General features: G+C 37.0%; 1 protein-coding gene across 3 annotated transcripts in view; it reads left to right on the forward strand.

The window, feature by feature from the left end:
- The window catches only part of FAF1 (Fas associated factor 1), a 490,154-nt gene that overhangs the window by 174,467 nt on the left and 288,001 nt on the right, over positions 1 to 27,686 (forward strand). For all 3 annotated transcript variants that reach the window (XM_049700116.1, XM_033435552.2, XM_012534460.3), the window contains one exon: positions 11,683 to 11,894. In XM_049700116.1, the coding sequence (XP_049556073.1) occupies positions 11,683 to 11,894 (212 nt within the window). The remainder of the gene's footprint in view (positions 1 to 11,682; positions 11,895 to 27,686) is intronic.

The raw sequence follows: 27,686 nt of genomic DNA on the forward strand, positions 1-27,686 counted from the left end.
ATGTATAAGTTCATTAATACAGTTATTCTTCTTTCAGACATTTTTATTACTCATATTAATTTCCTAAAGTCTCCAGTGTCTAACTGTATAATGTTATTTCAGATTGGGTGATACCACTTTTAAATGTGATTTTATTTTATTTTTAAGGAAACTTTTCAAGGTCATCTTCTAATCCATAAGATGGAAGGAACTGAATCCTTTAAACTGTTAGTAGTGAGAAAATGAGACATGCCTCAGTAACTCCAGAGCATGGTTATCATCTAACTATACAGGCTTTATCTCCAACCTTACTAAAAAATTCTTTTTCTTTCTCCCTTTTGTTTCTAAATTAAATTTATGTTAATTTGCAACAATTTGAGTAAGTCCTTAATAATGAAACTTCCCAGAGCACTGAGCTGTTTTACCTGAAGTATACAGTGTTAACATGTGGAATAGTCTTCCTGGTTTTGTGTCATTGCCAGAAGGTAAAATTGGAAGATGATGCCAAGAGAACTATAGTAGTTACAAAATAATTCCTTAAATTAAAAATAAATTCATAACTTTTCTTAAAATTGGAGACTGGTTCTGGATTAAAAGAGCACATTATAAAGTCATAGGAGGTAAAAACCATTCTCCCTTACAAGTGTGGTTTAATTACTTGATATGCACCCCCCTGCCGTCCCCCCCCCCCCTCCCGCAGTTCAAACTTTGGCTTGAATTTTGGTGGCTGGGATTTCTAAGTCACTGAAGCATGATCTGCTAAGTGCAGATGAGGCAAACAGAAACAGCAGACTAAGAATGAGGTTGTTTTGGAAAGGACGAAAAGTGCTGTTGCAAAAACATCAAAAAATTTACCATGAACTGCAAAATGTGCTGTACTGTGTAGGAAACTGTGTATATTTAGAAAGGAAGAAAAATTCTGTTTGGTACCTATACCACCCTTAGTGATTAATGGTTTTTAGGTGAAAGCAATGATAAACAGGCCTATTCTCCACTTTTTCTTTTTTGAAAACTGCCAGAATTTCATCCAGAGTAAATGTGGCTGATTTCCAGAGTCTGTACCAAATAATTTTTCTGCGTTGGTTTGTTCGGGTTTCTTTTTTTTTTTTTGGTTCAGAAGCATTCAATTCTATTGAAGCCCTTGTCTAGAAAGCAAACCAGATGATTACAGAAACTTCCTTCAAGATTATTTTTTTCCTTGGTTAAGAAGGTTTTAGACTGCTAAATATGGCTCCAGTTTTATTCTTGAGTAAATGTTATTCCACTTTTTGTGCCAAAATTTTTGCTTGCTAAACCCTTGTGGATTCAGCTGCTAGGTTCTGAGTACATAATTGGATATATCTTACAATTAATAGTATTTGCTATGGGTGAACTGTAGAAATTCCCTCATCCCTGGAAACATCCCATCTCTCCTGTCACAGAAGATAACTTTCTGGTTAATATATTTTATAGCTAGAGATTCAGTACGGAATTGATTTCTAATAAGGTTACTATGATATTTGGGGTTTAACTTTCATCAGAGTGGGTTTTTGTTTGTTTTGTTTGCTTGTTAAAGGAATGAATCATATGTCCACAAAAGAAAGTAATAGTTTTCAACTATTTCCTTACTAACTTTGTTCTTTAGTTTTGAAATCACTGTGGATTTGACAGAACTGAAAATTACTCTTGTATGTCTACTGACCAGAGGAAAGGAAAGAGGGCTCTTTGTACTTTCTCATAGATTTAACACTGAAAGTGGAAGACACAATGCTAGGAATGGTATATGTAGGCAGTTTAAAAGGATCTTTGTTTTGTGTGTTTGATATTTGTAGTAAGTAGATTATAGTATGTGAAAACAACTAACTCTTAATTTGTCAGTTTATACCTTAGCAGAGAAAAGAGCTACCAAAAAGAGTTGTTTTTTTTTAATATGAATTATTTTTGGAGGGAGAAGAACCTAATCTCTGCACTTTATAGCTTTTCTTGAAATCAGATGTTTATGTGAATTCAAAAGTGGGAATTTGTTTTTTTAACATGCCCATAAGTTCAAGGCAAAGAAACTAACTTTTTTAAATACTTAAGGCACTGTGCTAGGTATTTGATATAGTTTTCTTTATTAATGCCCATTAAAACCCTTAAGAAATAAATGCTCATATTTCATAGGTGAGGAAATTCAAGATTAGAGAATTTATAGATTCACTGAGGGCCACAAATATAGTAGTTGGTGAAGTCTGGATTTTCTCATTTTAAAAGCCATGCTCTTTCTTTTATGTCACTCTGTCCTCTTAAAGGTCAGTAACCCAGGCATGTCACAACTTTTAAGATTTTTTCCTTTGGGTAAAGAAGTTGAAATTTAATACACGTATATAACATCTTTCTTCCACAGCTTTGTTTTAACAGTTATTATTTGTAATAAGCAAGTAAAGGCATTTTACAGGTAGAGAGAACAAGGCATGAAGTGACTTGGCTCAGATGATACAGCATGATGTTGATGAGTCAGTAAGCAAGTCTTCCGTCTCATCTTCCAAGGCTTATTTCACTAGACAATACATTGCTAATATAGCATATTTATAAAGTGTAAAAATATGCAGTCATAATCTAAACCATTCATTTAGTCATAAACAAACATCAAGTATGTACATGTATATTTACTACATCTTGTTGTAATATTTTATTTATTCAGGATATTGTCCAGAGCCTTTTAAAAAATTATTTTTGGAGAAAGCTGTTGTTAGAAAGGAGCACTAATGAATTACTTGTATTAGTAGAGAGTAGATGCTATGTTTTATAAAAATTTTATGAATTAATAGTGTAATTTTACTCATTGACTAAGTGGGTGGTATTTGTCAACTCATTTATTTTGTGATCCAGACAGATATACTGTATATTTGTCTATTGTTTAATCCATTGAGGAAACCTAGCGAAGACAGGTTTGTTTTCAAATCTTGAGCATTATTATAATAGCTTTCAGAATATATAAGTGCTGAGGTTTTCTGATTTAGAAAATGTCCATTTTGGCCAGTTAGTCTTTATTTATTGTCTTTTCAGATACCCGTTTTAAAAATCTGATCTTTTTCTAGAGACAAATTTATCTTTAAGACACATGTTTTTTGCACCTAGAGGTTTTACCATGGGATGGACTTTTAAAAATTGAAATAAACAAGTGCAGGGTTTCTGTTTACTTTGCTTTTGTTCACTGTCTTCCAAGGATCTGTGTGGTTTGTAGAGGAAAGTTGAGCAAGGATAAAAACACTCCTTTAATTGAAGTTTAGATCTAAAATAGATTTCTCCATAGAGTTTGCCTTACCACCCAGTGTCTTTTTTTTCTTCCTTTTAAATTATTAACTTAAAAAGAATAGTGAGAAGGTCAAATTATAGGATGGTAGTCTTCATAGATGAAAAATCTTAAAAAGTTTTTTTTGAGTTAACAGTTTTGGATGCCTTTGCACTCTTTGGATATCACTGAACATTAGTCACAACTGACAAGATCATTCATTAACTGGTAATCTCTTTTCTCTCTCTCTTTTTTTTTGATTGCTAGTAAAAAAAACTAATGTAAATTCATTATTTTTGTTGATCTCGAAATAGAGTAATTATAGCTAATAAGAAAAATTTCAAGAGATAGCTTTAAAAAAATCCTCTTTCTGGCTGAGAAACATACCAAAGAGTGTGCTCTGATTAGAAATATTAAACTAGAGTTAGGGTTTGGTAAAGGGAAAAAAAGCACCACACTGGCACCTCTTTCACAAAAGAGGGGATTTCATATAGGGAATGAGTTACACAGATATATAGTAGGTTGAAAGAGCAATAATGACTGCAGGAAACAACTGGACCATCAGGCCCACATGGGGGTGGGTTCTGCTGGTCGATGAGGAAGGGAGCCTAGGGCAGGAGGAGACTTAAAGCTGAGAAGGGTGGGCAGAGCCGGGACTGTATGGGGCAGATCCATGGTACCCACTCCAGGAAGCCTGCTCTAGGGCAGACCTGCCCAGAAGAGGCCTCTATTGACCATCAAAGGGCACAAGGTTACTCCTGGTACTGGAGGAAAAAAGGAAAGAGCTTGGGAGAGGTTGAAGTTAGCAGAACTTTGGAGCTCAGAGGAAGGGCCTTAGGAACTTGGCCCCAGACACATGAGAAAGAAGTCCTGCTCAGCTGATACTGGTATTTCTGACAGGATGCAGAGGCTTGTTTTGAAGTATTGAAAGAAAATAGAAGCTAACTTCAGTGGTTGATGCTGAAACAAAGTGGGTGTCATTGTTACGGTGTTGTTACTGCTAGGGTAACGTTGATAGGATCAGTGTGTAAACTGTAAGAATAGAATTTTGTCTGTGTCTGTGTGCGTACACGTGTGCTGTTACTGTCCTTGTTTCTGTTACTGATCATAAAGCCATGGTTGATATTTACCAGTTTCTTCCACTATTTATTCTATATTCCCTCTGCCAGTGCCTCAGATAGTCAAGGTTCTCTACTTCGTGGGACATCTCAAACATTCATTCTTGAAGAGTTAGAATCCTCAGTGGACTTATCCTTTTTAAAAAATTGGTTGTAGTTTCCCATTAACTCTTTTTTTTTTTTTTTTTTTTTTTTTGCGGTACGCGGGCCTCTCACCGCTGTGGCCTCTCCCGTTGCAGAGCACGGGCTCCGGACGCTCAGGCTCAGCGACCATGGTTCACGGGCCCAGCCGCTCCGCGGCATGTGGGATCTTCCCGGACCGGGGCACGAACCCGTGTCCCCTGCATCGGCAGGCGGATTCTCAACCACTGCGCCACCAGGGAAGCCCCCCATTAACTCTTAATTTTGGACATACCCTAGAAAATAGTCCATTGCATAGCAACAACCTGGTTTTTTTTCCTTGGTAATCAAGACCAGCTAGTACCTCCTCCTTTGCTAGTTGATTCCGTAGCATGAGGAGTATAAAATGGCCAAGTGGCATTCTCAAATTCTAATACAGTGGAAGTACTGTGGAAACATTACATCCTGTGATTTCTGAACCATCAGAGCCCAAAGTTGCAGGAAGCAAAAATTTGGTAAGTTATTAGGCATAATAAGGGGAACCCTTACCACGACTTAATTCCCATACTCATTTTTTTTCCTGGCAATATGAGATATATCACTGTGTTTTGGTCATTGATGTAAAGAATATACCACATCCTTTAAGGTGGAGTCCCAAGCTTTGAGGATATTCTCTCCCAACCTGTGGCATAACTATCTTCACCATTACACTATTCAGTCAAGCTAGCTGCTTCTGGGTAATGGTATACACCAGTGATACCAGTGCTGCACTTCTCTTACTGTGAAATGAGTTCCTTGGTTAGAACCAGTGTTGTGTGGGAAGCCATAGACCAATAAGGCATTCCCTAAATACATGAATGGTGGTGCTGGCAGAAGCATTGCTGTCAGGTGAGTCAATTTCATATTCAGAAAATTGTCTTTTTAGGTAAGAACAGATCACTGCCCCCTCCATTATAGAAATGATCCATTACCAGACCCCTGAGGAATGGGGCCGTATTGAGGGCTCCATATTGGTCTCTGTTGTTTGCAGTTTAGGCACTCAGTAGTTTCCTTAGCCAGATTCAGACTTGGTGAGGGTAAGTTGATGCTGTTGTGCCTATGCCTAACCTCTATCCCTATTGACATGGCCACATTGTACATTAATGCATTGAGTAGTCCTGGGGTAGTAAGGGAATAAGCTAACTGACATCAACAGAACAATGTCATCTTATCCATATTGAGAGCCTTTTTTTTTTTTAAGTGGATAGCTTGTAGATAGCAGTTACCCCATGACATATATTCACATTTTGTGTTCATTCTAAACGATCCATTTCCAGTCCTCTTCCCCAGACTTCTGTGTCAGCCAGTTTTCTTTTTATTCTTTCCAAGTTCTGATCAGCTGGGCAACCCATTAACTATTGCCCGTGATTCAGTGTAGATTTGTATCTCAGGTTATTTCTCCTTCTAAATGAAGTGGTCACCCTGTGGTACAACCTTAAGTTCTCCCCACTGGGAGGCTTTTCTTCCACTACTGTCTTTCAGGGATATCTTTGATTGGGATTGTAATGTTTCAGCAGTCTGTTTTTGGTTGGTACCAGCATATTATACATAACCATTTCTTCCTTTCCCAGTCCAAATTTTTTTCTTTCTCAGTTAGCTTAGATATCTCTTATGCACTGATGAAAAGTACAAGGTGCAGCAGCCAGCCATGTACCATAATATGCTTCTGACCCCTGGACCCCAAAACTTCACCAAAGTGAAGGCCTCTGCATTTTCGTGGTGTGTATCTCCTAATCTCTAGCATGCATGTATCTTAGCAAAGCATCCAAGTACTTGCTGCTTTTGCTCTTCAGGACCAATCTACATTGTCATCACTATAGTGTTTTGTGGAATACCTGGGTTATCAAGATCTATCCAGGCTAGATTATTATGCCAAAGAGCAAGAGAATTGTTATAATCTTCAGGAAAATATAGTGAAGGTATATTGTTTACCCTGCTGAGAGGAAGCAAAACGCTTGTCATGGTGCTTGCAAATTAAAATAGAGGGAAAAAAAAGTCTGTGCAAGTTTAGTTGCTTCCTGTTGTCTCCTCCTACATAATAACCCTAATTCCATGAATTAGGAAGTCAATATGAGCTATCTATCGGGATCTGGGAAAAAACTACAGGGTAGGTTGAATAGATTGAATGAACACTGTATGATTGGATTTAGGCCAAAACCTCATTTACCACCATAACTTCCATTTTTGTATCCCCAGGAATTAGTATTAGAGTTAGCATCTAGTAATCCTCTAAAGATCTAGATATTTTCCTTTTTTCAGTACACAAACCTCTAGTAAATGGCTACAGGTCTCTTAGGGGAATTCTTAGAGGAAAATTTACAATACACATGTGGCTCTGTTGCATTGTCTTTGGGGGACCAAGGACTTTGTGTTTGGCAACTGGGAGTGACTGTGACCCTCCATTATAGTTATGGAAGTTAGGATCTAGGCTGCCAGATCTAGGTTTCTGTTGTTTATAGATCAAGTAATATTTTAGTCAACTGACTTTTCATTTTGTTTCTTAGAAGTACCATGTTCAATAAAGCACTACTAAAGGTCTCTGCAGGTTGAAATCTTCTGATTGCCACATTTTGTCCATGCTGTCCGTAACATCATTGCTCCCTCCTTTTTCTTGTTAAACTCTGCCATTTGACCTATGCACTCTGGGATCTCATCATGCCTATTAGGGAGTCCTTTTCAGTGATGTCATCTCCCCATGTTATTCCCAACCCACAGAAGACAGCCACTACAGAGTTTTTCAAGGATGTAGATTCCCTCACTAATGTATTTTTCAGTGCTTTAGTGCAGTGTTCTCTGGGACCTCATGGATTATGTAGTAGGAGGATGTGTATAATATATTCAGGTTGTACATGGTTAATCCACTTTAGCATTCATATTTTTCTAAGCATCTGGATTTCTTCTACATTTTGCCAGGAAAGTTTGGGCATTTCCTCCTCATTAAATGTAGACTCCTTTGGGATTCAAGTTTCATTCAGTTGACAAGGAAACTATTAGAAGTACTTACAACTGCTTAAGCAAATATATTATATTTGGCCCTATTCAAACTCTTTTGGTCAAACTCACTTAAAATTCATTTCTACAACTGTTCCCTAGGTTTTTGCTGATATAATTTATCAAAATATTATAATTACTTTTGGATATAAGCTGTCTTTTCTCAGTTAAGACATTGTACTTATTTTCTTGGAACATGCCTACATCTGATTTTATAGGTAATAAGGAATGGTGGAGGTAGGTTTTGAGAATAGACATCCCCCTTCAAGGCAACTGTCTCAGGTAAGAGTATTCATAGATTTTAAGCAAGAAGCTAATCTCGGTCATGGGAGGAGGAGCTGTTTCTGCTTACAGAAGAGGCTCAGAGACACTCCAGGGGTTCAGGATTCCGATATTCACCTGAATCTGCTCAGGTATCCCCATTTCACATCTTAGGTTCTCACTCCTTCCACAACAGTGCCTTAACTTTCACAAAAGTGACTTAGTATGTATGTTCAACTTTCACTGTAAATATGCAAGCTGCAAAATTAAATTTTGAGTCCAATTCTTAGGAAGATCATACCTGTGGTTATAAGAAATAAGAAGCTCTTTTTAAAGTGCCACTTCAGAAACTCTGTAACTTTCTTATCATGAATTGAACTGAAATTTAAAAACCCCAAGTGTGTCATTTTATTCTGTAAGCTCTCCTTTAGAGTCAGAAGCAGCCTGCTCATAGTCCTTGTCATTATTACCACCATAATGGTCAGGTCAGATAGTCACTTGGTTCCCTTTGGCACTTGTTTCAATAATGATAATTAATCATTATGCCAGTGCATGGCTTGGATCACTAGCATCCCATTTTCCATTGGCAAGGAGTTCAGCAGTGCATTGAAGGTCAAGGCCATAATCAAGCCAGTTCCTGAATCCTTTGTTTCCTGGGGCACCTCCATTATCAAGAAAATGAAACCACACTAGGGTATTTTTAACAGAGGGAATTTAATGTAGGATTGGTTACACAGGTGTGGAAGACTAAAAGAGCAAAAAAGTAAAACTGAAGTAACCTAGATACAATAACTGCTTCAGGAAGTTACTGCTTGAAGGTCTAGGGAACAAAGGGATTAACAGAACTTTGAAACTCAGAGGAGCTCTTTGAAGCTGAAGATCAGACCTCTGTGGAATGTATACTGTCCAGCCATTAGTGATATCTCAGAGGGAATGACAAGAAGCTGGTTATAAGAGTGCTGAAAAAAGCAGGAGACTGAAAGCTGTAGGGTGATGCTGATTGAAATGCATGCAAACAGGAAGAAGGAAGTCTTTCCTCCCCTCCTCCTAACTACTAATCTCTACCTAGTATCCTCTATTTGACAAAGGTCTATCAGGAAACCATATGCCAAAGGAAAAATATAATTTTGCAGAATCCTAGCCCCTGCATTACAGAATAGACTATAGAAGGATGAATTTGGAGTTAAGAAAACAATGTCAGTGACCAAACTGCTAATTAGCTGTTTTTCTTAGGTTCTGAGAAGTTGTGACAACATTTAGATATGTGAAGTATTATTGCACACATTCTGTTCATAGATGCCTAGAAGCTCACTTTGGCTTCCAAACAGTGACATTCTTCCTGCTTTGGACATTTTCTCTGTTCTCATGTTTTCCTTCCCACATTACTTTCCTTGACTCTGACAACTGGGAGAATGGATAGGTTTTTGTCTTTGGATCAGTGATTAGAGTGTCTGAACTCTGGTGACATCTAAGCTAGTCACTTTCAAACTTTTTTGACAAGACCTACAATGAGAAATATTTGCATTCCAAAATACACATATTACAAATATGTCCCAGAATCAAAAGTTTTATGAAATAATACTTGGTCCTAACTATTTAGTGAAATATACTGATAATTTCTATCCTATTCTATGCTATCCTATTCTTTTCTATTCTTAGTCTTATTCTGATTGTGTTCTTTAAAAGACTTACCACAACTCAATCAATTATGTAATCTATAATTTGATAAACACTGATCAAAGCAACAGTGTGAAGTAAATGTAAATATTCTCTCCTTCTTAATTGTATAAGCAATGCTTAACTTGGCAAGTGTTTGGTCATTTTTGTTGTTGTTCCTATTCGGGCCCCCAACACATTATTTTTTCTTTAAATTCAGGGTGAGAAGAAAGATATTTTAGAACTGAGCTTGTAGTTCTGGTGGTGGAGAAAAATTATACAATAATGATATTTAATAGGAGCATTTCTTATGTTTCCTCCCTCCCTACTTTTCCTACTGAGGGGGGAAAAACAGTGACAATATATATATGATAACTTAAATCAAAGAAAAAAAAATCCAAATTCTTCATAATTATTTCTCTACTCATTAGTTTGTCAAATATTTGTATATCTTCTATGTATAAAATCTTGAACTCAGCAGATGATACAGCCATTAAAAACACAAATGTGAGCTTCATAATTATTGATAGTAGTGAGATGTTATAACTAGTCTGAGGTAGTAAAACATGCTCTGAGTTGAAAAATAATCTGAGATATGAAAGATAAATATAATTAGCTAGAAGAAAGATGGAATTTGGGGATGGGATGGGAAGGAAAGAATATTCTCAGAAGGAATAATTTTTATGTTACCTCATGAACTAGGAAGGATCAAGGTAAGACAAAAAACAAAAAGCTGTTCTGGCTATTAGCATAGAGAGATGGAGATAGCATAGCACAAGATGAAGATGGGAAGGTAGACAGGATTCAGATCATATAGGGCCTTGTACACCACTTTGACCATTTATATGAAGAGCAAAGGGGAGTATAGAAGAAAATGATATGAAGACATTTGTCTTTAATTTCACTCTAGCGGTGGTATGGGATGAAATGCAGGGGAGTAAGGGTATGTATGGAGTTAGGCTATTGCATTAATCTGTGTAAGAGGTGACTGTGGCTTGGACTAGGGTGGCAGCTCTGGATGGGAAAGGTAGATGACTTATCTAAAAGATATTTAGGAGGTAAAACTGAAAGGACTAGTTAGATGTGGGAGTTGAGAGAGAAAAAGAGGGCAAGGATAATGCCAGAGGTTTCTAGCTTGGGTAGCTAATATGTGGAATAAATGGGAAAATCAGGCTTGGGGAAACATTAATGGTTTAAACTTTGGCTGTACTGGGTTTGAGGTTTGGGATCTTACTAAGTACTAGGCATTGTGCTAAGCTTTTCATACACATTATTTGATCTAATCCTTACAAATATAATTAATTTTCCTATTTTACAAATGAGACAGCTATTAAGTGGACAGAGCCACAATTTCATTTTTATTCTTTAAGAAGGGAGAGATTCAACCATGTTTAAATGTTTCTGAGAAGAATCCAGAAGAGAAGGAGATGTTGAAGATATTGGAAGGGAAAGGGATAATCCATAATGTAAGGCTAATGAGTAGATGCGTAGATAGAACGATGTCTTCTCTATTTAGAGAAAGAGAGTGCATATGCAGGTTAGTTTGTGGATTTGATGTTAGAAGGGTAAGGGAATTTCTTCTTGATGGCATCTGTTTTCTCTGCAAAGGTAGGAAAAATATATTTTAAGACTGAGGAGTGAGAGGGAGAATGGAGGTTTAGGGATGGTTAAGTTTCAGAATAGTTTTTGTGGAAAGTAGAGTTAATGAATCAATTAATGATTCGGTAAGTAAATGCGAGTGGGTTAAGAAGATACTGTTAGTAATTCACAGAGTTTAAAATGATGTTTTATCAGCATCATAACAGCATAAGGCAAAAGTCTAATTAAATGGGATATGTGTGATACTGCTAACAGACATAGAAAGGCAAGGATGGGAGGGAGAGTAATGTGGCTTTCAGTCATTGGGAGAGATTTTATGGAAGAATTAGAATTTACTTAGTCCATGATGCACAGGTAGGTAAATTTGATATGAAGAACAACACAAGCCAAGTACAGTTAAGTCCCCTCTATACAAATGAGTTCTGTTTCGAGAGTGCTTTCGTAAGTCCAGTTTGTTCGTAAGTTCAACAAAGTTAGCCTAGGTACCCAGCTAACACAATCAGCCATATAGTATTGTGCTGTAATAGGTTTATAATACTTTCGCATCTTTGAAAGTTCGCAACTTGAAGGTTTGTATGTATGGGACTTACAGTATGGAGTGGGTCCTTAGTGGTAATCTGTAGTTATTTGGTTGATGATAATTCTTCTTTTATGTCAATATTTCAGTGACTATGGGGGTGAGCCTATATCAGGACCTGCATTTGATCCAGCAAGTCACCCAGCTCCAGCTCCTGCTCCTGCTCCCTCTTCTTCTTCAGCATTTCGACCTGTAATGCCATCTAGGCAAATTGTAGAAAGGCAACCTCGGATGCTGGACTTCAGGGTTGAGTACAGAGACAGAAATATTGATGTGGTACTTGAAGACAGCTGTACCGTTGGTAAGGTTTTTCCTACCATATAGCCTCCACAAATAATTCATTCGGTAAACATTCAGTTTATATTCTTTTGTTTTGAGTTGACTGCTGACAAGAAGGAAATAAAAACAAATTGATATTGTTTCATACAGATTATTGTGTTCTAATTTTAAATACTGTCTTCAGATTGAGGTAAGTTTGAGAGTAATTTTTTTTTTGTTCCGCATATGCAGAATGATATATGAAGCTGTTTTAGGGCAGATACAAATCAAACATCTCAGAGCTTAAAAAAAATACCAGAATTATTAAGTATATTGATATCAGACTTTATAGCTGAAGCTCCTTCATTTTTAATACTATGATTAATGAGAAATCAGAAATAAGACATTTCCATCATTTCTTCTCCCTGCCAGCTAAATAAATGGTGTAGTACTGTTCTCTCAAAGGAGACTCGTAGTGTATGCCTGCCATTTTCAGACAAACTTTACCAAAATTCTGTAGAGAAACTGTTGAATTCATGTTTGATTCAGATTATTTGATCCATGTTTGTTGCAGAACTAGAAATTGTATTAATTTCTATTTTAATACGGTTTTGCCTTATATCTAAATTTTAGATGTTTCTGAAATTTTGCCTTTGTTCCTTTTTGGGGAGATCCTTTCCTAATTTTATTTAATTTTATTAATTGAGGTACCAGTCTGTGGCCTGTTAGGAACTGAGATGCACAGCAGGAGGTGAGCGGCGGGCAAGCGAGCAAAGCTTCATCTGTATTTATAGCCACTCCCCATCGCTTGCATTACCTCCTGAGCTCCACCTCCTGTGAGATCACCAGTGGCATTAGATTCTCATAGGAGCACAGACCATACTGTGAACGGCGCATGCGAGGGATCTAGGTTGCGCACTCCTTATGAGAATCTAATGCCTGATGATCTGAGGTGGAGCTGAGGCAGTGATGCTAGCACTGGGGAGCAGCTGCAAATACAGATTGTCATTAGAAGAGAGGTTTGACTGCCCAGAGACCGTAATAAATCAGTTGCTTGCAGACTCATATCAAAACCCTGTCAGTGAGTGGCAAGTGACAATTAAGCAAGGCTTTATAGTGGCAAGTGAGTTGATGTACTTCAATTGTTAGCTGCATCCGGTGGCAGGCTTTAAGTCAGAATCCGGCACTTATTTTAGTCCATGAGTGGCCTGCCCATTATTTTATTTACCACTTCTATCCGCGCCTCTTTCCCACTCTGCGCACTTGTCTCAAAGTTTTGGTAAGCCCACAAGCTAACCCTAGCCAAAATGAGTAAAAAACAAACGTCGCTGGAGAGCTTCTTTGAAAAGGGGGAAAGACCCAATGATGAGATAGAAGAAGAGTCTAAGGCTGCCAACAAAAAGAAAGCTGCATTTAAAAGAAAATACCAAGAGTCCTACTTAAATTACAGGTTCATTGCAACAGGTGATTGACATTCTCCAACCCCGCTTTGTATAATATGTGGCAACCGGTTATCCAGTGCAGCTGTGAAGCCTTCAAAACTGCTTTGCCACATGGAGACCAAGCACCCTACATTAAAGACAAGCCTTTGGAGTTTTTCAAAAGAAAAAAATGTGAACACAAGAATAGAAGTAATTATTGAAGGCCACCACTTCATCGAATGTGTCTGCACTGAGAGCATCATTCTTAGTGGCTAACCGCATTGCTAAAGCTAAGAAGCCTTTTACTATTGGTGAAGAGTTGATCCTGCCTGCTGCTAAGGACATTTGGTGTGAACTTTTAAGAGAGGCTGCAGTTCAGAAGGTGGCACGTGTTCCTCTTTCAGCTAGCACCATAACTAGATGAATTGATGAAATAGCAGAGGATATTGAGGCATAATTGTTAGAGGATTAATGAGTCACCGTGGTACACAACCCTGGTTGACGAATCTACCGATGTTGACAACAAGGCAACAGTGCTTGTTTTTGTGCGATATATTTTTCAGGAGGATGTGCATGAGGGTATGTTATGTGCACTTTTGTTGCCAGCCAACACTACAGCGGCAGAACTATTCAAGTCTTTGAATTATTACATATCAAGAAAACTGAATGGGTCATTTTGTGTTGGTATATGCATGGACGGAGCAGCTGCCATGACTGGACGGCTTTCTGGTTTCTCAACTCGAGTCAAAGAGGTCGTTTCTCAAATGTAAGTCTACGCACTGTATCATCCGTAGAGAAATGCAGGCTAGCTGAAAAATGTCACCTGAACTTAAGAGCGTTTTGCAGGATGTGATTAAAATTATCAGCCATATTTAAAGTGCATGCCCTTAACTCACATCTGTTCACGCAGCTCTGTGAGGAGGAGGATGCAGAGCACACACGTCTTCTCTTATACACAGAAGTGAGATGGCTTTCTAAAGGTAGCTCACTGGCCAGAGTTTTTGAGTTATGAGAACCACTCCAGAGATTTCTTTTAGAAAAATGGTCACCACTGGCAGCACATTTCAGTGTAACAGAATGGGTCGCAAAACTTGCTTACTTGTGTGACATATTCAACCTGCTCAACGAACTCAATCAGTCACTTCAGGGGAGAACGACAACTGTGTTCAAGTCGGCAGAAAAAGAGGCTGCATTCAAAGCCAAACTTTAATTATGGGGGCGACAAGTGAACACTGGGATTTTTGACATGTTTCAAACATTGGCAGAGATTTTGAAAGAGACTGAGCCAGGGCCTTCTTTCTCCCAGCTGGTGCGTGATCACCTATCTCAGCTTTCAAAAGAGTTTGAGCATTACTTCCCAACCACAGAAGACTGAACTGGGAAGGAATGGATCTGTGACCCATTTGTGAATAAGCCAGGTGAATCGACTTTGTCCGTCCTAGAAGAGGATCAACTGGTTGAGATCACAAATGACGGTAGCCTTAAAAGTATGTTTGAGACAACTTCAAATCTCCATATGTTCTGGATGAAAGCTAAGGCGGAATATCCTGAGATTGCCACAAAAAGCACTGAAAAGGCTGCTTCCATTTCCAACACCCTATCTTTGTGAAGCAGGGTTTTCTGCAGTGACAGCAGCCAAAACGAGATTATGGAGTAGACTGGACATAAGCAACACACGTCAGGTGTCACTGTCTCCCGTCACCCCTAGATGGGACCATCTAGTTGCAGGAAAACAAGCTCAGGGCTCCCACTGATTCTGCATTATGTTGAGTTGTATAATTATTTCATTATATATTACAATGTAATAATAATAGAAATAAAGTGCACAATAAATGTAATGTGCTTGAATCATCCTGAAACCATCCCCCCACCCCGTCTGTGGAAAAACTGTCTTCCATGAAACCAGTCGCTAGTGCCAAAAAGGTTGGGGACCGCTGCATTACAGAGAAAAGCAAGTCTGTTAAAAGAGTAATCATTCCCAAACATGAATCAGATTGTTATTCCCTTACTTAAAACCATTTAGAAACTTTCCATTGTTTTGGGGATAAAATTCAAATCTTTTAACATGACCTGTAAGTACTGCTCGACCAGACCCTGCTGCATTTCTAGTTTTCATCCATTATCACTCTCCTTCTTACTCACCATGCCTGAGTTGTAACAGACCTCTTTCAGTTCCTTGAATAGGTTATTAGCTCAGGGCCTTTGTACTTGTTTCTTTTTTTGCCTGGATTCCTCCCCTAGTCTAGTCCCTTCTCCCTGTGCCCATCCCCATGCCCCCAAATATTCTCCTATACATTCCTTTTTATTTTAAAAATGAGATATATACAGTATAGTTTTATTAACTATGGGTACATTGTTGTACAGTGGATCTCTAGAACTGTTTCATCTTGAGTAAGTGAAACTCTATATCCACTGAACAGCAACTTCCCATTTTCCCCTCCTGCAAGCCCCCTGGCAGTCATCATTCTGCTTTCTGCGTCTATGAGTTTGACTACTTTAAATACCTTATATAAGTGGAATCATGCAACATTTGTCTTTCTGGCTTATTTCGCTTCATATGATAAGTGAAAGGCTCATCCATGTTGTAGCATATTACAGAATTTCCTTCCTTTTAAAAAGCTGAATAATATTCCATTGTATGTATACACCACGTTTTCTTTATCCGTTCATCTGTTGATGGGCATTTAGGTTGTTTCCACCTCTTGGCTATTGTGAATAATGCTACAGTGAACATGGGATTGCAAGTATCTCTTGAGACACTGCTTTCAATTCTTATTTTTGGTGTGTGTGTGTGTTGTTTTATTTTATTTTATTGCAATATAGTTGATTTACAATGTTGTGTAAGTTTCAGGTGTACAGCAAAGTGATTCAGTTATACATGTACATATATTCATGCTTTTTTAGATTCTTTTCTCATATAGGTTATCGCAGAATATTGATTCAGTTATACATGTACATATATTCATGCTTTTTTAGATCCTTTTCTCATATAGGTTATCACAGAATATTGAATAGAATTCCCTGTGCTATACAGTAGGTCCTTGTTGGTTATCTATCTTATATGTAGTAGTGTATGTGTGTGTTCATCCCAGGCTTCTGATTTATCCCTCCCAACCCCCTATGTTTCCCTTTTGGTAACCATAAGTTTGTTTTCGCTATCTGTAAGTCCATTTCTGTTTTGTAAATAAGTTCATTTGTTTCTTTTCTTTCTTTTTTTTAAATTAGATTCCACATATGAATGATATCATATGATATTTGTCTTTCTTTCTCTGACTTACTTCACTTAGTATAATAATCCCTAGGTCCAACCATGTTGCTGCAAATGGCATTATTTCATTCTTTTTATGGCTGAGTAATATTCCCTTGTATATAGGTACCACCACAGCTTTACCCATTCCTCCGTCGATGGACATTTAGGTCAGTTCTTTTGGATTAATACCCAGAAGTGAGATTGCTGGATCATATGTTAGCTCTATTTTTAATTTTTGAGGAGCTTCCATACTCTTTATCATAGTAGCTGCACATTTTACATTTTCAGCAATAATGCACAGGGGTTCCAATTTTTTCACATCCTTACCAACACTTGTTATTTTCTGTTGTTTTTGTTTTTATAATGGCCATCTTAACATGTATGAGTTGATATCTCGTGGTTTTGGTTTGCATTTCATGATGATTGGTGATACTGAGCATCTTTTCATATACCTTTTGGTCATTTATATGTCTTTTTTGGAGAAATGTCTAATCAAGTCCTTTGCCCATTTTAAAATTGGGTTATTTAACTTTTTGCTATTGAATTGTGAATTTATTTATTTATTTTTTAAAAATTTATTTGTTTTGAATATGACCCCTTAACAGATATGTGGTTTGCAAATATTTCCTCCCATTCTGTAGGTTGCCTTTTTACTCTGTTGATTGTTTCTTTTGCTGCACAAAAGCTTTTTAGTTTAATGTAGTCCCACTAGTCTATTTTTACATTTGTTGTCTATGCTTCTGGTGTCATATCCAAGAAATCACTGCCAAGATAAATGTTATGGAGGTTTTTCTGTATGTTTTCTTCTAGTAGTTTTATACTTTGAGACCTGTAATCCATTTTGAGTTAATTTTTGGGTATGATGTAAGATAAAGGTCTAATTTCATTCTTTTGCATGTGGATATCCAGTTATGCCCGTACCATTTGTTAAAGGGACTGTCCTTTCTCCATCATGTAGACTTGGCACCCTTGTCAAAGATCATTTGACCTATATGTGTGGGTTTATTTCCGGGCTCTCTGTTCTGTTCCATTGGTCTATATTTCCATCTTTACACCAGTACCATACTGTTTTGATTACTTTGTAAAATGTTTTTAAGTAAGTGTGAGGCCTCGAGCTTCATTCTTTCTCAAGATTGTTTTAGCTATTCAGGGTCCTTTGTGGTTCCATATGAATTTTGGTATTGGTTTTTCTATTTCTACAAAAAATGCCATCGGGATTTGGTAGGGATCACATTGAATCTGTATGTCCCTTTGGGTAGTATGGACATTTTAACAATATTAAGTCTCTCAATCCATGAACATGTGATGTCTTTCCATTTATCTGTTTCATCTTTTAATGTCTTTCAGCAGTGTTTTATAGTTTTCATTGAACAGGTCTTTTGCCTTCTTGGTTAAGTTTATTCCTATGTATTTTATTCTTCTGATGCTGTTATAAATGGGATTGTTTTCTTAGTTTCCCTTTTGGATTATTTGTTGTTACTATATAGAAACATAGCTATTTTGTATCCTGCAACTTTGCTGAATTCATTTATTAGTGCTAATATGGTTTGTGTGTGTGTGTGTGTGTGTGTGTGTGTGTGTAATCTTCAGGGTTCTTTACATATAAGACATATTATCTACAAAGAGAGATAATGTTATTTCTTTTTTCCTGATTTGGATGCCTTTCATTTCTTTTTGTTGCCTAATTGCTCTGGCTAGGATTTCCAATACTATGCTGAAAAGAAGTGGCAAGAGTGGGCATCCTTGTATTGTTCATGATCTTTAGAGGAAAAGTTTTTCATTTTCACTATTGAGTAAGATGTTAGCTGTCATCTTTTCATATACGGCCTTTATTGTATTAAGGTAATTTCCTTTTGTTCCTAGTTCGTTGAGTGTTTTTGTCATGAAATGGTATTTTGTCAGATGTTTTTTCTGTATCTATTGAGATGACCATGTGATATTTTCCCCTTCATTCTGTTAATATGGTATATCACATTGATTGATTTTCATATGTTGAACCATGCTTGCATCCCATGGATAAATTCTACTTGGTATATGATCCTTTTAATCTGCTGTCAAATTCAGTTTTTAAGTGTTTTGCTGAGGATTTTTGCATCTATATTCATCAGGAATATTAGCCTGTTGGTTTTTGTTGTTGTTGTTCTTCTTCTTATACTGTTTTTTTCCTGGCTTTGGCAACAGGGTAATGTTGGCCTCATAAAATGAGTATGGAAGTGTTTTACCTCTTCAAATTTGGGAAGATTTCGAGAAAGATTGATGTTAACTTTTCTTTAAATGTTTGGTAGAATTCTCCAATGAAGCCATCTGGTGCTGGTCTTTTTTTATTGGGAGGGTTTTGATTATTGATTCAGTCTCCTTACTTAGTTATAAGTGTGTTCAGATTTTCTTTTTCTTTATGATTCAGTCTTGGTAGATTATATGTTTCTAGGAATTTACCCATTTCTTCTAAGTTATCCCATTTGTTGGTATATAATTGTTTATAGTAGTCTCTGTGATTCTTTTTATCTTTGTGGCATCAGTTGTAATATCTCCTTTTTCATTTCTGATTTTATTTGAGTCTTATTTTTTCTTGGCTTAGGCTGAAAATTCATCAGTTTTGTTGATTGTTTCAAACATCAGCTCTTAGTTAGATTGATTTTGTCTGTTGTTTTCCTATTCTCTTTTCATTTATTTCTAGTCTTTATTGAAGACTAACTTCCTCACTTCTACTAAGTTTGGGCTTAGTTTGTTCCTCTTTTTCTTGTTACTTGAAGTGTAAAGGTAGGTTGTTTATTTGAGATCTTTCTACTTTTTTAATGTAGGCCTCTAGTACTATAAACTTTCCTCTTAGTACTGCTTTCCCTGCATCCCATAAGTTTTGGTATTTTGTGTTTTATTTTCATTTGTCTCATGTTATTTTCTAATTCTCTTACGATTTCTTCTTTGGCCCATTGGTTGTTCAAGCAAAAGTTGTTTAATTTCTATATATTTGTGAATTTTCCAGGATAGATGACATGTTAGGTTACAAACAACAGATTTAAGAAGATTGAAATCATACCAAGTATGTTTTCCAGCCACAATATACTGAAACTAAAAATCAATAGTACTTTTCCTTTACCCTTTTCTTCTTAAATTTATTATCTATCCTGGAGCATGTTCCATGTGTGCTTGAGAAGAATGTGTATTCTGGTGCTGTTGGGTGTTATGTTTTGTACATGTCTGTTAGTTCCATTTCGTCTACAGTGTTGTTCAAGTCCTTATTGATATTCTCTGTGGAAGTTTTATCCGGTATCGAAATCCCCTACTATTATTGTGTTGTATATTTCTCCCCTCTGTTCTTCCATTGTTTGCTTTATATATTGGGTTCTTTGTTTTGGGGTACATATATGCTTATAATTGGTACATCTTCCTGGTGAGTTGACTCTTTTGTCATTATATAATATCTTTCTCTCTTGTAGCTCTTTTTTCTGAGTTTTTAAAAAAATTGAATTATAGTTGATTTATAGTATTATGTTAATTTCAGGTGTACAGCATAGTGATTAAGTATTTTTGCAGATTATATTCCATTATAGGTTATTACAAGATATTAGGTATAATTCCCTGTGCTATATAGTATTATTTCAGATTTTTATCTGTTTTAAGAAAACTAGAAGGCAGTCCTATATTAAATAAATTTTAACTGCTATTGTATGGCATGTGACTGAGTAGATAACAGTGTCTCTTTCAAATTGACATGATTCTTTTTGTTGCTGGAATATTTGGCATATAGTGAAAGTTCATGGATATTTTAATCACTTGAACCACTTTTTCATTGGTTCACTCAATTGGAGTGACATCCGCTGCTCATTTCAAAGATGGTGATCAAAATGCTGGCTTCTGGATTATACATCTTAATATTACACTTTAAGTCTATTGTAGTTTGGAGAATATGAACTATTTTAAAGCTTTGTTATAGAAATATATGATAGAATTTCTAGGGATCACATTTTGTAAACTCTTGGCCTTTTATTTCACTGTAAAAGCAGACTTGTGCCTAAGTATGGTAGACTAGAAGCATTTGTGTTATTCTGTTTGAAAACAAATACAATTTAAATAGTTACATATGTTTTGTAAATAAAATTTGATTCCAAATGAATTGTAAACCAAATATTATTATTGTATGGTATGTATCTTTCTCCTGCTTCTCTAAACTCTTCCAATTTTTTATTCTGGATTATAGTTGTTCTCTTATTATAAATTATGTGCCAGTCACACATCACGTCATGCACCTTTTCTTTGTTCATTGTTGGTTTGTTGATATGCATCACTGTGGAAGGTATACTCAGGGATATTTGGGATTGTTAGAAGTTTTTTCTTCTTTCATTTCTTTCACTGCTTTTGATTAAGTTCTGTTAGTTTTATCACAGTATCATTTGAATTCCTCCTTTATTTGGATCCCCTCCATTACAGTTCAAGAATGAATTTCTTTCATAAGTTATTAAAATAATTCCTCCCTCTATTTCCATTCTTTCAGTTTCTTTCTTCCTCTAGTCTGTATTTTACATAGTTTCCCTATAGTGATCTTTCTAGAATATAAATTTCCTCATATCCTTCATTGGTTCCTTATTTTTTATATTCTGTTACTTATTAAGGAATTGTATGTATGTATATAAATATTAAAAGGCAGAGAGATGCTAAATAAGATAATGCCACTTCCCATGCTATTACCAGGGAGACTCAACATAGTATAAAAGTAAGCCTAGGGGCAGCCAAGAAGTTTATATCAGAGTGACACGTAGTAGTAATTGTATTGGTCTGTTAATGTTTTTAGTGTCCTGTTTATTACTGCAGTTTCATTTTATTACAAAATCTTTCTGGATTTTCTTATCTTAAATAAATTTAGAGAATTATTTTATTATTCATTTATTTATTTTTAAAATAAATTTATTTCTTTTATTTATTTATTTTTGGTTGCATTGGGTCTTCATTGCTGCGCGCTGGCTTTCTCTAGTTGTGATGAGCGGGGGCTACTCTTTGTTGCCATGCACGGGCTTCTCTTTGCGGTGGCTTCTCTTATTGTGGAGCATGGGCTCTAGGGCGCGCGGGCTTCAGTAGATGTGGCGCATGGGCTCAGTAGTTGTGGCTCATGGTCTCTAGAGCACAGGCTCAGTAGCTGTGGCACACGGGCTTAGTTGTTCTGCGGCATGTGGGACCTTCCCGGACCAGGTATTGAACCCGTGTTCCCTGCATTAGCAGGTGGATTCTTAACCACTGCACCACCAGGCAAGCCCCTAGAGAATTATTTTAAAGCATAAGTTCTTCTATAAAATACTATCTAGTGTATGGGCTTCCCTGGTGGCGCAGTGGTTGAGAGTCTGCCTGCCGATGCAGGGGACGTGGGTTTGTGCCCTGGTCCGGGAAGATCCCACATGCCGCGGAGGAGCTGGGCCCGTGAGCCATGGCCGCTGAGCCTGCGCGTCCAGAGCCTGTGCTCCACAATGGAAGAGGCCACAACAGTGAGAGGCCCGCGTACCGCAAAAAAAAATAATAATAAATAAATAAATAAAATAAAATACTATCTAGTGTGAAGTAGTGTCATCGTTAGGGTAGGAATTATTGTGTATTATTATGTTTAAGATCTAGCAATGGATTTAACCTAACATACAGGTATTTGTTCAATAAAGTTTGTTGAATCAATGCTGTCAGCAAACCTACTTTTGCTGAGCCTGTTCAGCATAGCCTTAGTTCCGTTTCTAGCATGTAGCAGAAAAATAGGTCCGTTGTTAGTTAAACCATTTGCCTTTTTTTTTTCTTTCCTGCGGTACACGGGCCTCCCACTGCTGCGGCCTCTCCCGTTGTGGAGCACAGGCTCCGGACGCGCAGGCTCAGCGGCCATGGCTCATGGGCCCAGCTGCTCTGTGGCATGTGGGACCTTCCCAGACCGGGGCACGAACCCGTGTCCCCTGTATCGGCAGGCGGACTCCCAACCACTGCGCCACCAGGGAAGCCCCATTTGCCTTTTTCTGTTGTTTTTATTTTTTTATACAGTAGGTTCTTATTAGTCATTCGTTTTATACACATCAGTGTATACATGTCAATCCCAATCTCCCAGTTCATCACACCACCTCCACCATCACCCCCACCACTTTCCCCCCTTGGTGTCCATACGTTTGTTCTCTACATCTATGTCTCTATTTCAGCCCTGCAAACTGGTTCATCTGTGCCACTTTTCTAGGTTCCACATATATGCATTAATATACGATATTTGTTTTTCTCTTTCTGACTTACTTCACTCTGTATGACAGTCTCTAGACCATCCACATCTCTACAAATGGCCCAATTTCATTCCTTTTTATGGCTGAGTAATATTCCATTGTATATATGTTGTTGTTTTTAATCTACTTTCTTAAAACTACTTTTATTATGTTGGATACCATTTTAGTTTAAAAGAATCAGATTGAGTATCAAAAGAGTGAAAACATTTAGCAAGTGCATTTTGACGCTGAAAAAATAATTTGGGGTATTTACAACCAGTTTTTGTCTTGAATATATAAACTTGGATTCTGGACTTGACTCTGCAACTCAGATAAAGTATGTAATTTTTAGCACAGGCCTTAACTCCTCTATGCCTTAGCCACCCTTTATGAATAATAAGCATTATGTAAGTGTTTTCTGTTTTTGGCTGTTAGTGCATGTTAAAGAAAAAAAGAGTAGCAATCTTATTTGTCTCACATAGATGGTGTTAGCATGAAATAACAAGAGAACTGATCATAGCTTGTTCTTTGGGGAGAAAAGGTAGCAAATGTTGTGCATTAGTAGCATTATTCTTTGGTCCGTCTGCAAACTAATGTCTATTGTCACCATGCCAACAATTATGTACTCCCCAAATTATTTATAAAATCATTTTTTCAAGTTTTGTTGAGATATAATTGACATAGAGCACTGTATAAGTTTAAGTGTGCAGTATAATGATTTGACTTACATACATCATATAAAGTCATTTTAAAATATAAATAAGCAGCATCTCAGACTGTGTGGTTTTACTGTGCATAGTTTATTTTTTATATGCATTAGCAATATTTTGTTTGATTTAGTTTCACATTTTTAAGTACTTCACTTTCAGTAAACATTTTTCAAATGGAGACGTATATAAGGAACAAAATGAGTACCTTCCCTTTCTCTGATTCTTATTAACTCCCTGCTATTGTCAGTTTGGTTTGTGATTTAAGGTTGCCATTTTATAAAATGTCTTTACTTTATTTAAAAGTAATGTTCACTCGATTACTTTTATTCCTTATGTCACTTTTGTTGTCTGCAAAGCAAGGCAGTGACTATCAGAAGCATAGACTTATGTTTTCTAACACCTTTAGTTTCTTCCATTCATCTTTCAGTCTCCTCTTCCTCTGATAATTCCCTATCATCTTCCTTTGAAAGATTATAAAATAGCTTTTTTCCTTTTTAAAGGAATAAACATACATAGTAATGGCTCGGACATACATACACAAGCATACCTTGGAGATACTGTGGGTTCGGTTCCAAGTCCACTGCGATAAAGTGACTATTACAGTAAAGCAAGTTACATGAATTTTTCGGTTTCCCGGTGTGTAAAAAAGTTGTTTACACTATACAACTTATTAAATGTGCAACTATATTAAATGTGCAGTGGCATTGTGTCTAAGAAAATAATGCAAATGCCTTAATTAAAAAATATTTTATTGCTAAAAAAGGCTAACCATCATCTGAGCCTTCAACGAGTCAGAATCTTTTTGCTGGTTGAGGATCTTGCCTCAGTGTTGATGACTGCGTGACTGATAAGGAGGGTGGTGGTTGCTGAGGGCTGGGGTGCCTGCGGCAGTTTCTTAAAATAAGACAATGGTTTGTCACATCAGTTGACTCTTCCTTTCACAAATGAGCTCTCTGTAGTGGGTGATGCTGTTTGATAGCATTTTACCCACAGTGAGCTTCTTTCAAAATTGGAGTCAATCCTCTCAAACCCTGCCACTGCTTTATCAACTAAGTTTATGTAATATTCTAAATCCTTTGTTGTCATTTCAGCAATCTTCACAGCATCTCTACTAGTAGCAGATTTTATCCCAAGAAACCACTCTCTTTGCTCATCCATTAGAAGCAACTCCTCATCTGTTCAAGTTTAATTGCGAGATCACAGCAATTCAGTCACATCTTCAGGCTCTACTTCTGATTCTAGTTCTCTTGCTATTTGCACCACATCGGCAGTTACTTCCGCCACTGAAGTCTTGAACTCCTCAAAGTCATCCATGAGGGTTGGAATCCACTTCAAACTTCTGTTAATGTTCGTATTTTGACCTCTTCCCATGAATCATGACTTTTCTTAATGGCATATAGAATAGTGAATCCTTTCCAGAAGCTTTCAATTTACTTTGCTCAGATCCATCAGAGGAATCACTGTCTATGGCAGCTATAGCCAAATGAAATGTATTTCTTAAGTAATAAGACTTGAAAGTTGAAATGACTCCTTGATCATGGGCTGTTAGCAGGCATTAAAACAACATGAATCTCTTTGTACATCTCCGTCAGAGCTCTTGGATGATCAGGTGCAGTGTCAGTGAGCAGTAGTAGTTTGGAAGGAGTCTTTCTTTTCTGAGCAGTAGGTTTCAACAGTGGGCTTAAAATATTCAGCAAATCATGTTGTTGTCAGATGTGCTGTCGTCCAGGCTTTGTTTTTCCATTTATAGAGCACAGGCAGAGTAGGTTTACTGTAATTCTTAAGGGCCCTAGGATTTTCAGAATGGTAAATGAATATTGGCTTCAGCTTAAACTCACTAGCTGCATTAGCCTCTAACAAGAGAGTCAGCCTGTCCTTTGAAGCTTTGTAGTCAGGCATTGACTTCTCTCTAGCTATGAAAATCCTAAATGGCATCTTCTTCTAATATAAGGCTATTTTATCTATATGAGAATCTGTTGTACACTGTATTTACCTTCATTAATTATCTTAACTAGATCTTCTGGCTGACTTCCCATAGCTTCTACCTCAACACTTGCTGCTTCACCTTGCATTTTCTTGTCATGGAGACGGCTTCTTTCCTTAGCTGCATACTTCTGTAGCTTCCTCACTTCTCTCAGCCTTCATAGAATTGAGGTAGGACCTTGCTCTGAATTAGGCTTTGGCATAAGGGAATGTTGTGGTTAGTTTGATCTCTGCAGAGCTCTAGAACTTATTACATGTCACCAACATGGCCACTGTCTTATCATTTGGGTACTCACTGGAGTAGCACTTTTAATTTTCTTCGAGAACTTTTCCTTTGCATTCACAACTTGGATAATGTTTGGTGCAAGAGGCCTAGCTTTTGGCCTATCTTGGCTTTTGACATGCTTTCCTCACTATGCTTAGTCATTTTCAGCTTTTGATTTTAAAGTGAGAGACATGACTCTTCCTTTCACTTGAACACTTAGAGGCCATTGTAAGGTTATTAATTGTCCTAATTTCCATACTGTTGTGTCTCAGGGATTAGGGAGGCCCAAGGAAATGGAGAGACAGTGGAATGGCCAGATGGTGGAGCACAACAAGAAACACACAACAAGAAACACAACATCAAGTTTCTTGTCTTATATGGGCAATGTTCATGGTGCCCCCAAACAGTTGCAATAGTAACATCAAAGATCACTTGATCACGGATCACCATAACAGCTATAATAATAATGGAGATTGAAGTTTTGTGAGACTTACCAAAATGTGGCACAGAGGAATGAAATTAGGAAATGTTATTGGAAAAATGGCTCCAATAGACTTTCTGGTTGCCACAGATCTTCAATTTGTAAGAAATGCAGTATCTGCAAAGTGCAATAAAATGAGGTAGGCCTGTAATAGTAAATAACACTGTACTTTCCCAAGGTCACATATTTAGCAGTTACTGCTGAAAATTAGGAAGTAAATTCCAAAAGACTTTTGTGCAATCAGAATAGGTCATTTTATTATAGGTGTTTTTTGATTACTTTGGGCTTAATATTATGCTAAGTTCTTAGGCTCTGTGTAAATAAGACATTCGTTATCCCAGAAGACTCCATGGTCTATCTAGATAGAGGGAGGAAGAAGACATGGAAATAACGGACACTCATTCATTCATTCATTCATTCACACACACACATACATATAATACACATTACCTCCCATACACCAGCCACTATGCTCACTCTCCTTAGTTCCGTACGACGCTTATCACAACACTGTGAGGCAGATGTTATTATCCGCCTTTCGAAGATGAATAAACAGAGGCTCAGAGAATTCCTGAACCACAAATTCAGTCTTAAATGTATCTAGAATTCATGATCTTTCCAATAAAATAATGTCTATTATGAAAATACATGCAGAATGCTATGAGAATATTGAAAAGGAAGCAATTCAATTTTAGTTGGTGACGTGGGAGTACGGGAAGGGAATAAATTCAGTTGTAAGATTGGTGAGGAAAGATTTCAGAGAGGGACCAGGCTATGAAATACGAGTTAAAGTATGTCATGTGGGCAAAGTGTGGGGAAGTTTATTCTAGGCAAGGAAAAACACAGAGGCAGGAATCATAATGGTGTGTCTGGAGGAATATGCAGGCATGAGCATAAAGTTGGGGTTGTGGTCTTCAGTTAGCTGAAAAGTCCACTTAAATAGAACTTCTCCTTTTCTATCAGTGACAGTTTCATGCTACAGTTCCCTCTCCTGAGCCTACCGCAGTCCCTGCCTCTGCTCTTTTATACTCATTGACTTACTTATTTTCACATTACCTTGACATAGCCAGAACCTGTATCCCCATATTATAGACATGAGAACTGACATAAGAGAATAAGTAAGTGAGGTCATTGGTTCATGGAGATTAATCGATATGGAGGGAGCTGTAAAAACTAGTCGAGCTGACCACGAAGTAAGCAGTCTTTTCCACATTTTTGTCTTAGGGTTATCTAGTGTGTGCTTAAATTCTTTTAGCAGTGGGATGCTCATTAATTTTAAGGCAATAATTCCATTGTTCAGCGACTCTGACAAAAATTTTATAAATAAAAACGCTGTACCTCAACCACATGCAAAACAGAGGTATCGTTAAATGTATTAATTTTTTAAATTTTTATTTATTTATTTTTAATCTTTATTGGAGTATAATTGCTTTACAATGGTGTGTTAGTTTCTGCTTTATAACAAAGTGAATCAGTTATACATATACATATGTTCCCATATCTCTTCCCTCTT

The sequence above is a fragment of the Orcinus orca genome, chromosome 1 (genome assembly GCF_937001465.1).
Source record: "Orcinus orca chromosome 1, mOrcOrc1.1, whole genome shotgun sequence".
In the NCBI taxonomy this organism is placed as follows: Eukaryota; Metazoa; Chordata; class Mammalia; order Artiodactyla; family Delphinidae; genus Orcinus; species Orcinus orca.